Source organism: Chaetodon trifascialis, chromosome 11, assembly GCF_039877785.1.
Source record: "Chaetodon trifascialis isolate fChaTrf1 chromosome 11, fChaTrf1.hap1, whole genome shotgun sequence".
Lineage (NCBI taxonomy): Eukaryota > Metazoa > Chordata > Actinopteri > Chaetodontiformes > Chaetodontidae > Chaetodon > Chaetodon trifascialis.
In genome coordinates this window covers 2,726,031-2,741,470 of record NC_092066.1, presented here as the reverse complement: position 1 = coordinate 2,741,470, position 15,440 = coordinate 2,726,031, and the positions used below count along the sequence as shown (strand labels likewise).

The window sequence follows — 15,440 nt, the reverse complement described above, 5'->3', positions numbered from 1 at the left end:
TCTGTGAAGAAGCAGGTAGGGGATTCGTGTCGACCAAAGAGAGACTGAAGGAGAGAAGAAAGTCTGCTTCAAGTTGACTTCAAACCTCGTCCCTGCTGAAAATAATTGGTGCTTGAATTCCCACAGTCCTCCTCAGAAACGTACCGCCCATAAATGTGGTTTAACTGCAAAGTTGGTTGCCGGTCCGGTGTGTTTTGTTTGATTTCCAGTCATTTGATTCAGTGTCATGTACAGTATGATAGGACTCCTCGACGCTCTCGTGGCCTGGACGGGATCACATAAGTCTTCTCGTCTGTATGTGCTCACGTTATTTCCTGTGGGGTCTGTGCGATCTGCCTCCTACTGATTTCTGTTCTTTGTTTGTCATCTTTCGCTCTGTCTGACTCATTTATTTCTGTTCACAGCTAACAATCTGTTCGGTACCTGATTTTTGAGCCCCCTGGGGCAGAGTAGGCATGTACTCCCTCTGCTATCTGTTCTGAAACACTGCAGACTTCTACTTCCTAACGATGTTACTGTCACTCATATCTGCTCAGCGCTGATCCACCTCCTCTCCGCCCGTGCTGGATATGATTCCTCTACATGTTACATTTGTCCACTGAAATTGTGGCACAGCTCGTCACTCATACAGTGCTTTACTCTCCGGTTGTCTTCGGCTACTTTGCCTTAATCAGGGTGGTTTTTAATTTTAATCAATCAAGTTGTTGCTGAATACATAGCGTCCTTATGCCACCTTCAGTGTCAAAATTCTGCACCCAGGCCTCCTCTTTCATTTCCATATAATGATATTAAGCCACAGTAGTGAGTCTATCAGGATGGCAGCACTGGTTGGTCGGTCGGTGCACCACTTTGGTCCAGACTGAAATATCTTAGCAAATATTGGATGGATGCTAGGAAATTTTGTGCAGATGTCCACAGAGGATGAATCACAATGGCCCTGGAGATGCCCTGACTGTTCATCAGGCGTCAGTCTTCAGTCATCCAGTATATCTAGTAAATGCATCTGGCATGTGGGAGACTGAGAAGAACCAGTTACTCCAAGAGGTTCACCTCCACTGCAGCTTTGTAGTCAGACATATCAAATATGAGCCACTGCTGTTGTTGTGAGCTCTTTGTGGATGCTGATAGTTTAGTTAATAAACCTCATTCTAAAAATGCATTTTGAATTAACTAAACTGTATCAGTGTTTCTGTTGTATTTTCATTAAATGCATGGCAGTAACAGTGGCTTTGCAGCCGTTTTGCATCTTTAACGCCACTTCTTTTCACCATGTGGGAGCTATGACGGCTGTCAGAAACTCTCACTGCCTCCAACTCAGAATTACAACTAAGCAGTGGAGGAAGAAGCACTCAGATCCTCTACCTGAGTAAAACTATAAACACCATAATCTGAAAATACTCCATTAAAAGTAAAAGTCCTGAATTCAAAATGTTTTGAAGTAAAAGTACAGAGGTATTAACAGTAAAATGTGTTTAAGATATCAAAGTAAAAGTACTCACAGGGCAGAATGGCTCCTATCACAGTGTTATGTTATTATTTCTCTTATTTTTCAGATTATATCCTGAACAAATGTTTGTAAAATACATTAGTGGTATAGTAGCCTTTGGGTTTAAGCTGTTCTCCAGCACTGATCGCTGTGGAGCTACTGCCTCATATCAGATATAGACTTACTGTAGGAATATGTGGTTTTTTTTATTATGAAAAAAGTAACTAGTAACTAAGTGCTAAGAAATGGAGTAAAAAAGTCCAGTATGTCCCTCTGAAATACAGTGACGTAAAGGTATAAAGTGACATTAGAAATACTCGAGTATGTCAAAACTGCAGCCTACTTCAGTAGAGTACTTGAGTAAATGCATTTAGTTCCCCACTGGAACCAGACGGCTGACTTAACCGGGCATACTGGAAATTAGCAACTGATAATTAGCATTGTGAGCAGGTTAGCACACTGCTATTAGCAGTCAGCTGATATAATGATAATAATAATTACTCGGCTTTATTTTGTTCCTGACATGTGAAGTCCTGCTCTTTGTTGATGTGGTTTCTGTCCCAGTGTCGGCTAATTGTTTCCTTTTAATTAACACCATGCGGTGAAACTTAAGACACTTTGCGGGTAATAAAGTTCCCATGTAGACCCCTTCAAGTGACAATTTATGCATAAGTGAGTGAGAGAGCCTGCCTCCAACCACAGAGCACTTCACTGCCTCTCTCTCTCTCTCTCTCTCTCTCTCTCTCTCTCTCTCTCTCTCTCTCTCTCTCTCTCTCTCTCTCTCCTCCCTCAGTCCGGGTGGAGGAGATCTCTCTTGGAGCTGGAGAGGAGAGGTCGGCCGTCTCTCTCCTCCAGCAGCCGCCGGGCTTCTCTGCAGCCTCCCGCCGCTTCATCATGGATCTGGGGACTAAAGGAGTCGCTGGGATTATCGTTCAGGTCGCCCTGCTTCTCTCCAGCTCGCGCGGGACGGCCGGAGAAGGTGAGCAGGCCGTGCGCGCTGTCACTTTTCCCGGAGGAGACGGAGCGAGTCCGGGCAGCGCAGACCCGGAGAGGCGGTTTGAAGCGGGGCTCCATTCCTCTGTCATACCGCCTGGAAAAATACAGGGATTCTGGTGCTCGCATTCAGGGAAATTCAGCAGTTTCTCGTGTTTAATTGTTATGTTAATTTGGACAAAGTGCAGGTTTTCTTTTTTTAAAACTGGGATTTTGCGCGTCTCAGTTACGCATCAGCGCTTGATTGTATAAGAGAATTAAGGAGAGTTTAAGTGGTTTGATGTCAGTGATGATGGTTTAATGTTCTGTTATTTATCAGAACAGCAGCAGTTTAAAAAGTAGACAGCTGTTGTAGTTACATGTAGTTTATAGCGTCCTTAATTCAGGCTGTTTTGTCGCATTTTGTTCAGCTGTTTTACTTCGAGGCTTTGCATGGTTATATTCCCCTATGGGCAGCTTTGCATAATCTAAGGATGCTGTTGCTCTGGATAGAAATGTTCAAAGACGCATTCAGAGCCAGCAGAAACATGCGACTGTCACCTGAACGTGTTGGAAGCCAGTTCATCCACCGTGCGCGTAAAGCAGCGCTGTCGCTTTGTTCTCTGCTTAATTTGGCGCTCGGCGCAGCGTGATGTGCAGCCTGGAACTGAGCCACGTTTGTGCTCACGCACTCCAGAGAGCCGCCGGGGTGGGAAGGTGTGTGTGAGAGAAAAAGGTGGCAGCCTCTGCAGGTTGGAGAGGTTAGCACGGAACTGAGAGGCTGCAGGTTGGATGATGTGCGTTAAGTTATTTCAGGCCAGTGCATGATCCTGTGAACAGGCAGATCAGCTCAGCTGTTCATGTGCAGGTATGTTTGAGAGGAGGTGAAACAAAGAGAACTGATGGAGAGAAGGGGATGAAGGGAGGTTAGAGATGAATTGAGATGAATCTCAGTGTGTAATGAGACATGCCTGTATGTAATTGAAGCAGATGGCTGTAAATTTCCTCCATCTCTCCTCGGTTTTCTGCTTCTCTTTCACTTTCATTGATATGCCAGCTGATCCTCTGTTCATTCCTCTTTTCTGTTTCGTTTGATCTCTTTTTTGTGTGTTTTTACTAGCTTCCTTTCCTTTTCCTAGACCAACCTCTCCCACCTCCCTCTCTGGCTTCCTCTTCAGCTTTCATCCCCTCTGTGGTCCTCTCCCCGCAACACATCATCACGAAGATGTCACATGAAGCATCGAGCACAGTGATGAGTGAGGTCTGATGGTTGTGCTGCAGTTTAATGGAAAGGCAGTGGGCTGTGAGACAGTTAGAGAGTGACATGAGACTGATCGCTTCTTCTGCAGTTGGACAGATGAGGAAAGAGATGACATGAGGAGGAGTTCCTCCTTCGTCTTTTCGTCTCCTTTCTGTCTCTTCACCTCCTGCTGTTCCTCTCCTCCAGTTGGCTGTGTCTGACTCAGGTCTGCTGCTAACTCTTCGTCTCCTCCTCCTCCTCCGCTCATTGCTCTTTTCTTTCTGTGTTCTCTGCTGTTTCCTGTCAGCTTCTGTCCTCTTCCTCTCTCATGTCCACAGATCTCTCCCTCCTTGTTTGTCCTGTCTCTCTGCGTCTTTCCGTCTCCTCCACCCGAATCTCTGCCCTGCTGCTGTGTCGCCGGATCTTTCCTCCCTAATCCCTCCTCTTTACCTTCCCCCCTCCTGCATGTTTTCCCCCTGTTTCTTGGCTAAATCTCATCAATTCTCTCTCTGTACTCTGTGCTCCTGCTCATTTTTCAGGTGATTTAATGTTTCTGCCATCACCTCCTACTGTACAGCTGTTCTGAGCTGAGCTTCACCCATAAGGGGATTTCAGCATCCAAACCAACATGAATGCTTCTGCTCTCCCCTCAGCCTGATTGCTGTCAGTGTTTAAAGCCTCTGAAACAGCATTCAGACCACAAAGAGACACTAAAACCCTCCACTGAGGCTCAGAGTGATGACACTGATTCAGGGTGTGCAGCTCTTCAAAGCAGGTTTAGCCACCACACCTGTCAGTGATTGAGAAAGTCTCGGATGCATTTGGATACATAATTTGGGGCATTTGTGAATAAGCAGTTAAGGTATGTTTTACAGTTTGTTCTCATGCAGTTATGTGCTTCTATCGTTCATTCTTCCTCTTTGGTTTTGGCTTTTGTGCCTTATCCATTCACCCAGCCCTCCCCCTCCTCTGTCTATCTCTGTTTATCTCGCCGGCCCGACCCAGCGGCACACTCATCATGCACGGACCATAAACCACAGCAGCATAATAAGTTAAGACTGCAGAGGTGGAGGGATCCCAGCCGCAGGTTTCAGACTCAGCTTTACATCTCCTGCCCCCCTGTAGACAGTTCACTGTTCATTATGGAGGTGGTACTAAATGACAACAAAGTAGAAATACATATTTTAACAGCCGCAGATGGCACTCCGATGACTTGTTAGCCGGAGGAGTGAAGCGCTGGGGTTTATGTGATGAGATTCAAGGAAGTCAGCGTGTGAAACAGCTACCCGCAGGGCAGTAAAGTCACTGTGCGTTTAATCGCCTTCTGATATTAACAGCAGGATAAAGTCACTGTGTGTTTTCAAATAGCTTCTTACATGAAGGTAGTGGAATGGGGCGGGTCGGCCTTGCAGAGGATGTAGTTTAACCAAAAGATGTGATCGGACTGGAGCCACTGTTTCTCATGGGAATACAGAGAAAACTGTGCTTAGTTCAGGTGATGGTGTTAAAGGGGCATGAATGGATCCTTCTGGCCACTTGGGGGCAGCAGAACAAGCTGTAAGCATCATTAACACATCGTTACTTCATAAAGCTGTGATGAACCTTTTTCTGTTACACATTTGGTTCATATGGAGTGATATTGGAGTTGTGTTTCTGATGGAGGTAAGTCTATACGGTTGCAAAGAGTTGGTAAATTTTCAGGTATTTTTTGGAAATTTTCCAAGGGAAGTCCGGGTTTACTGAGAATTCTGGAAATTTTGCACAATTTCAATATAAATTAGCACTTTTTAGTAGCAACTTGTCATTATTTGGGATGAAAATACACATACACGTGCATGTATGTGTTGGTTAAAATATAGCATGCTCACAGTAGCCAATTATCAGTAAACTCAAAGGACAATTGAAGCTTGATGTAACAAAGCAAAGTACTGAACAAATTCAAAGTGGGTCCTGCTTCTAGTGGTTGAAGAGGAAAAGTCAGGTGATGGCTGAAGTCAGCAGGATTCATCCTTCGGGAACATCCATTATTTCAGTCTGTGAGATGTTTCCAGTGTTGCCTTCGATAGAGCCAGCATGACTGAAAATGTGAACGTGTGCCATTGATGCAGAATGCAGCTGAAAAACGGCACATTTTTTGCTGACCTCCCCTGAATCACATGGATGTGAACAACAATAAAAGCTGCTCTATTATTCTTCCAGCGCAGACGGACACGAGCAGAGGCCGCTCGTCTCGTGTTTATTGGTGTTCTGCTGAGTCTCTAATTGTGCCCTCAGAAAGTTTTGATCTCTTGTGAGTTATTTTGTTCTGGTTCATTTTAGTGTTTCTTCAAGCATAATTTGACTAAGTACAACACTGCCTTGGATGTATTTCTACATTAATTAGTGGATTATTTAATTAGTTTTTCTGTATTGTTCGGCTGTGGTTTCCTTTGTTGCCTTCAGAAATTCTCCTGATTCTTGCACTAGTTATTTTTCTGGGTAATTCAACTGTTTCTCAAAGCATAAATTCAGAGCACTGAAGACATGTCAGGCCTGGTTATGTTATTCAGCACTCCTCTTGTTAATTATTCGCTGTAATTATACATGAAGGCCTCATATGCAGCAGTTAATACCAGCTTTGGGGGACAAACTCTATTATTGATTGACAGAGCTGGATTTCCTCATGACTATTGTGCCCTTACAATAAAATACACAAAGGCCTCCATTATGCAAAGTGGATTGAAGCGGAGGGTGAGCACAAACTGCCTAATTAAAGAGTTGGATACACTTTGACGTGTGATGTCCAGTTAATTCCAGCAGCTATTATGTCAAGAAGTTTTGCTTTTTTTAATCTTTTACTTTGTCTCTTTCACTTTGTTGATTCCTGTGATTTCCATAATGTTTCTTGGGAATCCCCACAGAACAATTCACTTGACTCTTTTTGGGATACACGCTCATGTTTTCTAACTGCAATGAAAACAAAAGGTATTTATTTATTTAGCAAATTTAGTTTTCACATCTGTTTTTTTCTTGCTGTATTTCACCATCATTGTTTTTGCTGTAACAATGCTGTGATGTGGTCAGTGTTTACATAAACCATAAAACAAGCCATTTTTACTATCAGTGCATAAGTTTTCATTGAAAAAAAGATAAAAGTTTCAGTTTTAAAGAGGCAGCAGTTTAGTATCGTACTTCCAGAAAGCTGAAGGAGGCACAAGAGACAGACGAATAAAAATCAAAGTAGCAGACCAAGATATTTAACTTGTTGTCCCTAATATGGGTCAAGCTCCAAAACCAGTGGATCCTACATTTCCCACCATGCAACTCAAGCTGTCTTTGGTTAGCCCAGTGGTTCCCAACCTTCTTTGTCTTGTGTAACCCTTGAGCCTTTTTGTCATACCATGAGTACCCCCTCATTCATACGTGTTCATGATTCTCCAAAAGCAGAACATAATACAACTGAATATTCAACGCACAAACATTAAATGAAATATCGGCTGCTTTCTTGTCAATCATAATTTCAGCCATAACCGCTGCTGCAGGGAGAATGAGCTCTTCAACAACCGAGTGAGGCTTTTTTGATTTCGCCACGAGCAGAGATACGGCTTAAGATGCCTCCAGTGCCTTGCTTGACACACTCGTGGCTTTTCTCATTACAGTCTGTCTTGACTTAAATTCCGACAGCTTACGTTTGTAAAATTCCTCAGTTTTACCGACACTTTCCGAGTGTTTGGTGCTCTGCTGTCGCTGTAAATGGACTGGCTTCATGGAGTTATTTGCCAGGACTTCACCGCAAACGTAGCACTGAGGCTGCGGTGGGTCCGCAGACGTAGAAGTGAATCCATATAAAATATAGTTTTCACTATACTGCCTTGGTTTAGGTTTGGATTGGCTCCTGGATCCACAGCAACTGGACGTTTCAGCCATTTATCCATATTTACTTGCAGGTAAACTGGTTCCCGCTGTTTTGATTTTGGTATGGCTGCGCCACAGGTTATTGTCTCCCCAGGGAAACAAGTCATAGCGCACACGTACCATTTTATTGACGGACTTATGACGGACTGAGAATATTTTTTATTATCTTGGAAATAAATTCTTAATTTCTCCATGTACCCCCCTGCAATGTGCTCACGTACCCCTGGTTGGGAAACACTGGTTTTATCCTATGCTGTCTGTAAACGCCAACACCTTTAAAACTCCACACCTTCAGTTATAACACAGGCACGTAAACAGAACTCCATGTGTAAAATCAGCCTTTTAAGACCACAGAGAGCTGTCATTACCTCTGTGTTGAACATGGTACAAACCACATGTGCACAGGTGCTAATGGGCGGACTGGTGTGTAGGAGTAATAAATTCATGTGTGTTACTCTCCCCACTGTGGGTTTACATTAATTGGATTGGCCCTGAGTGTTCAAAGCAAACACGAGGTTAAAGTTTATGTAAACACATTGATATGAAGATGTGGCCACCTTGAGTGAAAGAGGCACATCTGACCTGCTGCTAAACACAGTAACGAGTCCACCCCTGCAGAGAAGACTCTCCCTGCCTCTCCTCTGCCTCCTCAGGCTGAGGCGGTGGACCAGGAAGTTGCAGTGGAAACGCTCGCTTCAGTGCGGCAGTGGTCTGAAAGCAGAGGACGTAAGGTATATTAAAACCCCTCAGTGTGTGTTTAGGCAGAACAATTACAGGGTGTAAAACAGAGAAGAAGTCAGGCCGGATGTTTGGAAAAAGATGAGATAAAATTTATACTGATGGAAATTTAGTTACAGTTAAATTCATGAAAGAGTTATGCTGTGTATATTATTACTTATACATGCAAATTTTAGGATGACGACATAATTTAAGCACATTTTTAAACACGTCTGGTTAAATAAGGGTTAGAGGTCAGTGTCAGAAGGATGGATCAACAGTATAAAAGTAAGGAATGAATAATAGATATCACAACAGATAAGAGGCGCTTTATAATATTTTGATAAGCAAATTACTATTGAGGCAGCAGACCAAAAGAGCTGGATGGACAAATGAAGGCAAAGAGTGAAGGACAGAAAATATGATAAAGACAAGCATGACGTTAGTATCGACAGCTGGATTAAAGAATTTAGTTCCTCAAAAGAAATTCCTTTGGAAAGCGAGAAGAATCTGCCATTTAAGAGCCACAGCCAAAAGAGAATAGAGCTCGCTCAAACCAGTATGTCGTCCTTCAGCCGTTTATTCCACAGAGCCCACCTATTGTTCATCATTCACTTAATAATCGTCCTGACTTCTCTCCACACGTCGTTTACTTCGCTGCGCTGCCAGCGCCAGGGGCAAGGTCTGTCCGAAGCTGTTTGTCAGAGTGAACGGAACGAGCTAAAATCCGTCCTGAGAGATTACGATGTTTGTGTTTCTTCCCTCAGAATAATTCAGCATCTGTGCGGCGTGGCGCTTGTTTCAGTGCCTAATGACAGCCACTGGAAGATAGATGATATATTGACTTATCAGTGAGGCAAACACGTGGACAGTTTTATTCCAAAACCCTGCAGAGCAGTTTTGCAGGGGAACATCCTGTCCTGTAAGTAAAGACGTGCATTTGTACGAGCACCAGAAGAAAGCCTGTGGTCCCTGGTCCTCTTCAGCAGCACATGTGACCGACGGAGGCAGCCGGGCTGTTTGTCGATAGCCGAGCTAGCATGGATGCTTGTACTGACAAAAGTTACAAGCAGAGAGGCAGATTATTGTAGCTGTCCTTGAAGTTTAAAACAGCGAAATGCCAACTGCTTTTCACAGCATTGAAAATCCCCATTGGTTTTCCTTTGTTTAGGCTCTTCTCTGTCACCATGAGAAGCTTCCACCCATTGCATTCAAACTGGAGACTAGCTGGTCACATGACCCTCACCTTGCATGAAGAAGGCCTAGCAGTTCCCTTTGGCTATCCCCTCCTTAGTCTCCAGCTGATTACGCTAGCTGTTAGCTAGTTTGTTAATTATCCAGGAAGTCTCATTGACTTCAAGATCTCTGTCTCAAGAGAGATCTGAGAGGAAATGACATACAAGATCACAACAGGGCGAGTCAGTCACATGAACCAATCATCACAGAACTCATTAAAACAGTCACAAACATATAGAGGCCTTAAACCTTCCTGTGATCCGGTGCTGTGTTGCTCCCTTTGAACACAGCTGAGGCTGTTTCTGTAACATCAGTGACTCGGACATCACAGGCGTATAAATGAAAACACATGTTCGCTGTATCTCGCAGTTACAGCTGGAAATCGTGGGCAGAGATGGCTCCTTCCTCTTCATCTTCAGATCATGTTCTGGGCGAGTTGTGAGTAAAAACAGGGTCACGTTACGTTCAATACATGACGAGCTATGATCCACATGCACACACAGCCTATCATTTATTCATATAACACTACTGTCTTCTGTAGCAGGCTCTGCAGTGGCAGAAATGAAGTGTTTTTTGGTGTTGAAGTCATTAATCATGATACTCATCATCCACACATGAAGGATAGATGGTTGCACTCACTTTCCAAACTGAAATCTGCAGGTATGCTCTCTGTCTTCCTCTGTCTCGCTCTCTCTCGGTCTCATCAGTCTTCCCTGAGGTTTTTATCTCCCCTCTGAGCTGATTTAGAGCCGCTGGAGTGTGTGCTATAATCATAGCCTAATGACAGATAATCTCAAGAACACTAAATGACTTTAATCTGAGTCTAATGACAGATAATTCCCCTACACTCCCACTGTGTGTGTGTGTATGCTGATTTGCTGGGTGTTAAGATGATGGCGGCCCGCCGGAGTCACGAGATTCCCAGTCGCCCTTCAGGAGAGAAGTTTTGAACCTGAAACGCTGTTAGAGGTCTTTATTTTCAGCCTGCGGAGAGAAAGAAAGGCATCCCGTCCCGTCAATTGTTTGGAAGTCAGATGTTTTGAAAGTGGAGGTGAAATTCATTCACATCCAGACGGGCTTTCAAATTTCTCGCTGCCGTCTTTAATGTGTGATCACGTCTGTAAGAGGCAGCTGATCGTGAAACCTTTAGCCTTGATCTTGTCACTCGTGTTTCTGCTAATTAAAGACAGAGCAGTGCCGTTATTCACATATTTGAAGCTGAAGGGAGTTATGGAGATGCTGGCAGTTGAATGGCAAACTCAGGGGTGTTATTACCACCAATGAAGGCTATCGGGCTCCTCTAAAAGAGCTGGGTATTTAAGCTGTGGAGGCTCCAGGGGAAAATTAGGGGTGCTTGATTAAACCTCTGACTATCCTCGTCTTCTCCAGGATTAATCTGGTAAAGGAAATGCTGAGGTTGGGGTGAATTCAGCAGCCTATCTCAGGTGTGGTACTGCCCTATCTCGTATGAATTTATTGCTTTTCAGTGAGCTGGTTGTTTGTGCTGAGAAGAACATAAACCTGTGAATAATAAAAAAAAAAACACTGTGTGTGAATACGGTGAAATGTAAACCTCCCGGTCCTTTGTGATTCATGAGGGGGCATCAGCTCGAGCCAGGATGAGGAGAAAGGAAAGCAGCTGAGCTTAAATCCCTGTCATATTTCTTCTTTAGTGTCATTTATGGAAATGTGTGCAGGCATAGTGGAGCCATGAATGAGATCTGATGAAGTCAAGGTTACAGAACGAATGTGGGGCCACCAGTCATGAATCTGGATTTACTGACCCAGGAACAGGTAGTTAAGTGATGGAGCTGACAGAGGACCGCTGTCCATCCATTTGATATCAGGACCTGCTGCTCTGCTGTATTTGTTCAAGGCCGTCCCCAGAAGAAGTCTGCCTCCAAAAAATGAAGCCGTTTGTCATGTGAGACTGTCATAACTTGGGATGACTTGCTGTCGCCTCAGATGCTGGATCTGCTCCACCCGCGGAGGTCGTGGTGCTCTGTCACTCATGTTGAGGGACGACGCTGGGGACGCCTTCGTCTTTCCTGTGTGGTTCAGTTTCAGGTGTGACTTTTTGAAACCCGTTCAAAGAAGTATGTGTGCACAGACAAGGAATGTGACTCCAGTTTAGATGCTGCACTCAATATGGACAAAAGGACGTACAAACGGCTGCACAATTATGGTTAAAACATAATACCAAAGTCAACTCAGGTCTGTGACAAACACTGGCCTCCTGTAAGTCCACACCTGCCCGTCCAGCAGCATGCAATAAGCACTGACACTCACTGATGTGTGGATCTGAACATTAACGTCAAAATGCACGAGTGTAACAGAGAATATGTCTGCCTGTAGTCATTTTATTGGAAACTCCCAGTGAAAACTTGCCAGTTCGTTAATTTACTTGAAGTAAAGCTACAGTGATGATGAATTAATGATGTATTCAAAAATTCTGCATGAGGAATATAAGGAGGTTGTAATTAATATGTACATAAACACCAGTTTAAAAACAAAGGAACAGCAACTTTATGCTTACTTACCAGTGAGAATATGACAGTCAGTTAAGAACATTTCATCAACTAAATGCTCTCACGCAGCTTTTGTGTTTGTTTTTATGTTAAATCTGTGAGACGCTGTTTGCCTTGTGCCGTCGTTGTTCAGTGAGATGTATCTGTGTACATTCTGTAAACTGATTAACGATCCGCTTGTTGTCACGTTTCATCTCGGGGAGTTCAGCGAATGCCTCTGTCTGTTTGGGTAACCTTGGGTCAGTCAGCGCTCTCTGAGATGGATTCTTCTGTTCGTTGTCGCGGCCTTGTTTCACCCTGAATCTTATTGCTTCAGTTATTTGTTACAACTTCACCTTGATGTGGTCATAAATTATTTGGCTTTTATTACAATGCAGCGTTCACACCTGTGGAATTCATCACTATGAGTTACATTCCCATCGATTCACCATTATTCATTTAGCTGTGCATTAAATGTTAACGAAGTTGACTTGCTCAGGATGTTGTTGGTCTTTTTGTGAAGTGTTACTGATAAAACAACAATTACTTTGTTACAGGAGCAAACCCAGAAGTTACACCATATCACTGAAGAGGCATCTGTTGACGTGTTTTATGTTAGACTTCAACAACCAGCAAGCTGCTGCTATGACTTTGACGTTGCCTTTACTCTCACTTGAACCCACTAAAATGATGAAATACAGGCTGTGCATCAAGCCACAGAGAGAGACAGGTGGTGTTGCCGAGCTCTGGAGACTGCTGTGGGAATTTTAATGTCACATTTTCATATGCCCTCTCTACATTAGAATAATAAGCCTCACCTTGAAAAGTTGCCCCTTATGTGTTACTTATAAACCCTGCATTGCTCTAAATTCACAAGGCTAATTGGCTGATATCTGTCCTCGGCATCAGTGCGTCTCCATAACTTCATACCTCTCCGTCCAGGCTCTAATGTGTCCTCGTTACACTCTGAAATAGCTGATTGCAGCTTAATGCTGTGACTGCTGTGTATTTTTTATGAAGTCAGGACTGTGTGACCACAGCTCGGCCGCCTGCCTCTGGAGTGACTGCTGATGAGAAGAAGCAGGGCCGGTCAGTTTGGATTAGAGAGGAGGACAGAGCTGAGTCAGTGGCCATTAAAGATGGACGAGGCAGGCTGAGTCTCAACACGACGAGACAGAGCTTCATCAGAGCTAATACGCTGAGGTGAAACAGAGGAGGAAGAGGAGGGTGGCAGGATTGAGGGGGGATAAGGGGAGGAAAGAATAATAATAGGAGGAGCAATATAATGAATGAGAGGATAAACTTTAGGGGTCAGATCTGCAGGCTGTCTGTAGGAGTATTCCCTCTGTGTTTCTCACAACTGCAGTGACATTTCTACTGCATTTCCCATTTCATCCCTCAATGGCTTTCCTGTGTGTGTGTGTGTGTGTGTGTGTGTGTGTGTGTGTGTGTGTGTGTGTGTGTGTGTGTGTGTGTGTGTGTGTGTGTGTGTGTGTGTGTGTGTGTCTACTGGCCACCATCTGTTTTCTGGATGCACCGCATCACATCTTTGAGATGATTTGACTTCATAAGATGAAGCAGGAGGCAGACAGGGAGGAGGAGGATGATGACAGGACGGACAGCAGGTACGAAGGAAAGTGAGCAGAGAATGAAAGAGGAATTAGGACAGTAAGAGGACACAAAGGAGGGGGACGCTGGAAAAGGATGAATGCGAGTAGCGAGAGTAGACGGGTCAATAGAGGTGAAGTGAGGAAAAGAAGATATTGGAGGGATGAACAGATAGTTCTGCTCAGAGAATATAGCAGTTTCCTCCTGGCTGTTTCCCTGCAGTGACACTCTCAACCGCCTCTACAATTTCACCCCCCGCTGGCTTCGGAGTGTGTGTGTGTGTGTGTGTGTGTGTGTGTGTGTGTGTGTGTGTGTGTGTGTGTGTGTGTGTGTATGCATTTATGTGTATCTGTGTTTTCATGTTCAGCTCTCAGTTTTGCAGAGGCCTGCAAGTCATGGCTTTTTGCAAGGCTGCACTGGTATAAATATTAATGTCTGGCCAAAAAAAAGGGATTCCAGTGATATCTGAAATTTGAAGAAGGAGCCTGTTCCAGACTGGGATTTCCTCTGTGTTCCTCACACTCTGCTCTCTATTTCAGTAAATAATACAGTGCTTTACATTGAATATTTGTCCTTTCCAACTATATCTGTAGCGATGATGAGGTGTTGTACCTCCCATGTAAGTAATCATAACATCAAGAAGAAATGTACTGCACATGCTATTATTAAACGTATTCAAATCAATTAATTAAAGTAAATATTTAAGGCATTAACAGGTGATGAGTTTAGATTAGATTTTAGATTTAGACTTATTTTATGTCTTAAAGTTGTACTCAGCATCTCGTTGCTACTTCCATCGCCATGCTAGTGGACGTAAAAGAGGCGACATTGGTCTCTGTAGTCACACTGTGGTCGGGGGCAGCAGCAAAACATCATTTAGCTCTCTACAAAAGGCCCACTTAAAAAATCAATATCAGTTTAAGTGTCCACTATATTAAGAATTAGCCCTCTCTTCCCAATGGGAAACTGAAGCTGCTGCGCTGCTCTCTTGAACCAGACTCCTTTGACAAAAGCAGTAATTTTATCTCACAGAACACGGGAGCTGTTGGTGACGGCTGCCTTGATTGGTTCGTTTGTGTTATTGTGTGACTTTGGAGTTTGAAAGGGTTTGCTCTAAACATGTTAAAACACCAAAGTCTCCCAATAACAGAAACAAACTAACCCATCGAGGCAACGGTAGACAAGCAACAGTTCTACGAGGTGAAATTGTTGTTTTTGTCAAAGGAGTCTGGTGGTTGTGAAGAAAGCTTCAGTTTCCCATCAGAGAGGGCTGTTTGAGAGCAGTGAAAAAATATTCTACGTATAGCGTTTTACTAGGAAAAGCACAGGTGTTACTACCATTAGCATTGGCTCTGTTTCATATGAGTGTCCCAGTAAGCATGACAGTGTGACAGTGAGTCAGCATGCTCAATACCAGGACCTCCAAGCTGAAGCAGCTATATGCAATTCAGCCAGCGGTAATTTCATTATTTACACATGTGCTTTTCCTCAAGTCAAAATGTTTTCCATGAAACACTTACAAGGCTACATAGAGACCTGCTGCAGGCTACGTTGCTAACTAGGATATATCATGACTTCGCTATAGTATGATTCATCGCTCAAGCGTATTTCTTTTAAATTATGCCTCGAGTTTAATGAAAAAATAATTTGCATCAGACTCAAGAGAGTTATATCATATGGTTATATCATCTCATGCTTAAGGGGTTTACATGACATTATGTTCCATTCAGTACAGTATATTAAGTTATTACATGGGGCCATTAGAGAGGTCCATAATGAC

The 15,440-nt window shown here is 43.7% G+C and overlaps 1 protein-coding gene across 1 annotated transcript in view; it reads left to right on the top strand.

The window, feature by feature from the left end:
* Positions 1–2,282: 2,282 nt before the first annotated feature.
* LOC139338528 (contactin-associated protein-like 4) overlaps positions 2,283–15,440 on the top strand; it is an 88,899-nt gene continuing 75,741 nt past the window's right edge. The window contains exon 1 of the mRNA XM_070973644.1: positions 2,283–2,465. Within this exon, the coding sequence (XP_070829745.1) occupies positions 2,381–2,465 (85 nt within the window). The 5' untranslated portion in view covers positions 2,283–2,380. The remainder of the gene's footprint in view (positions 2,466–15,440) is intronic.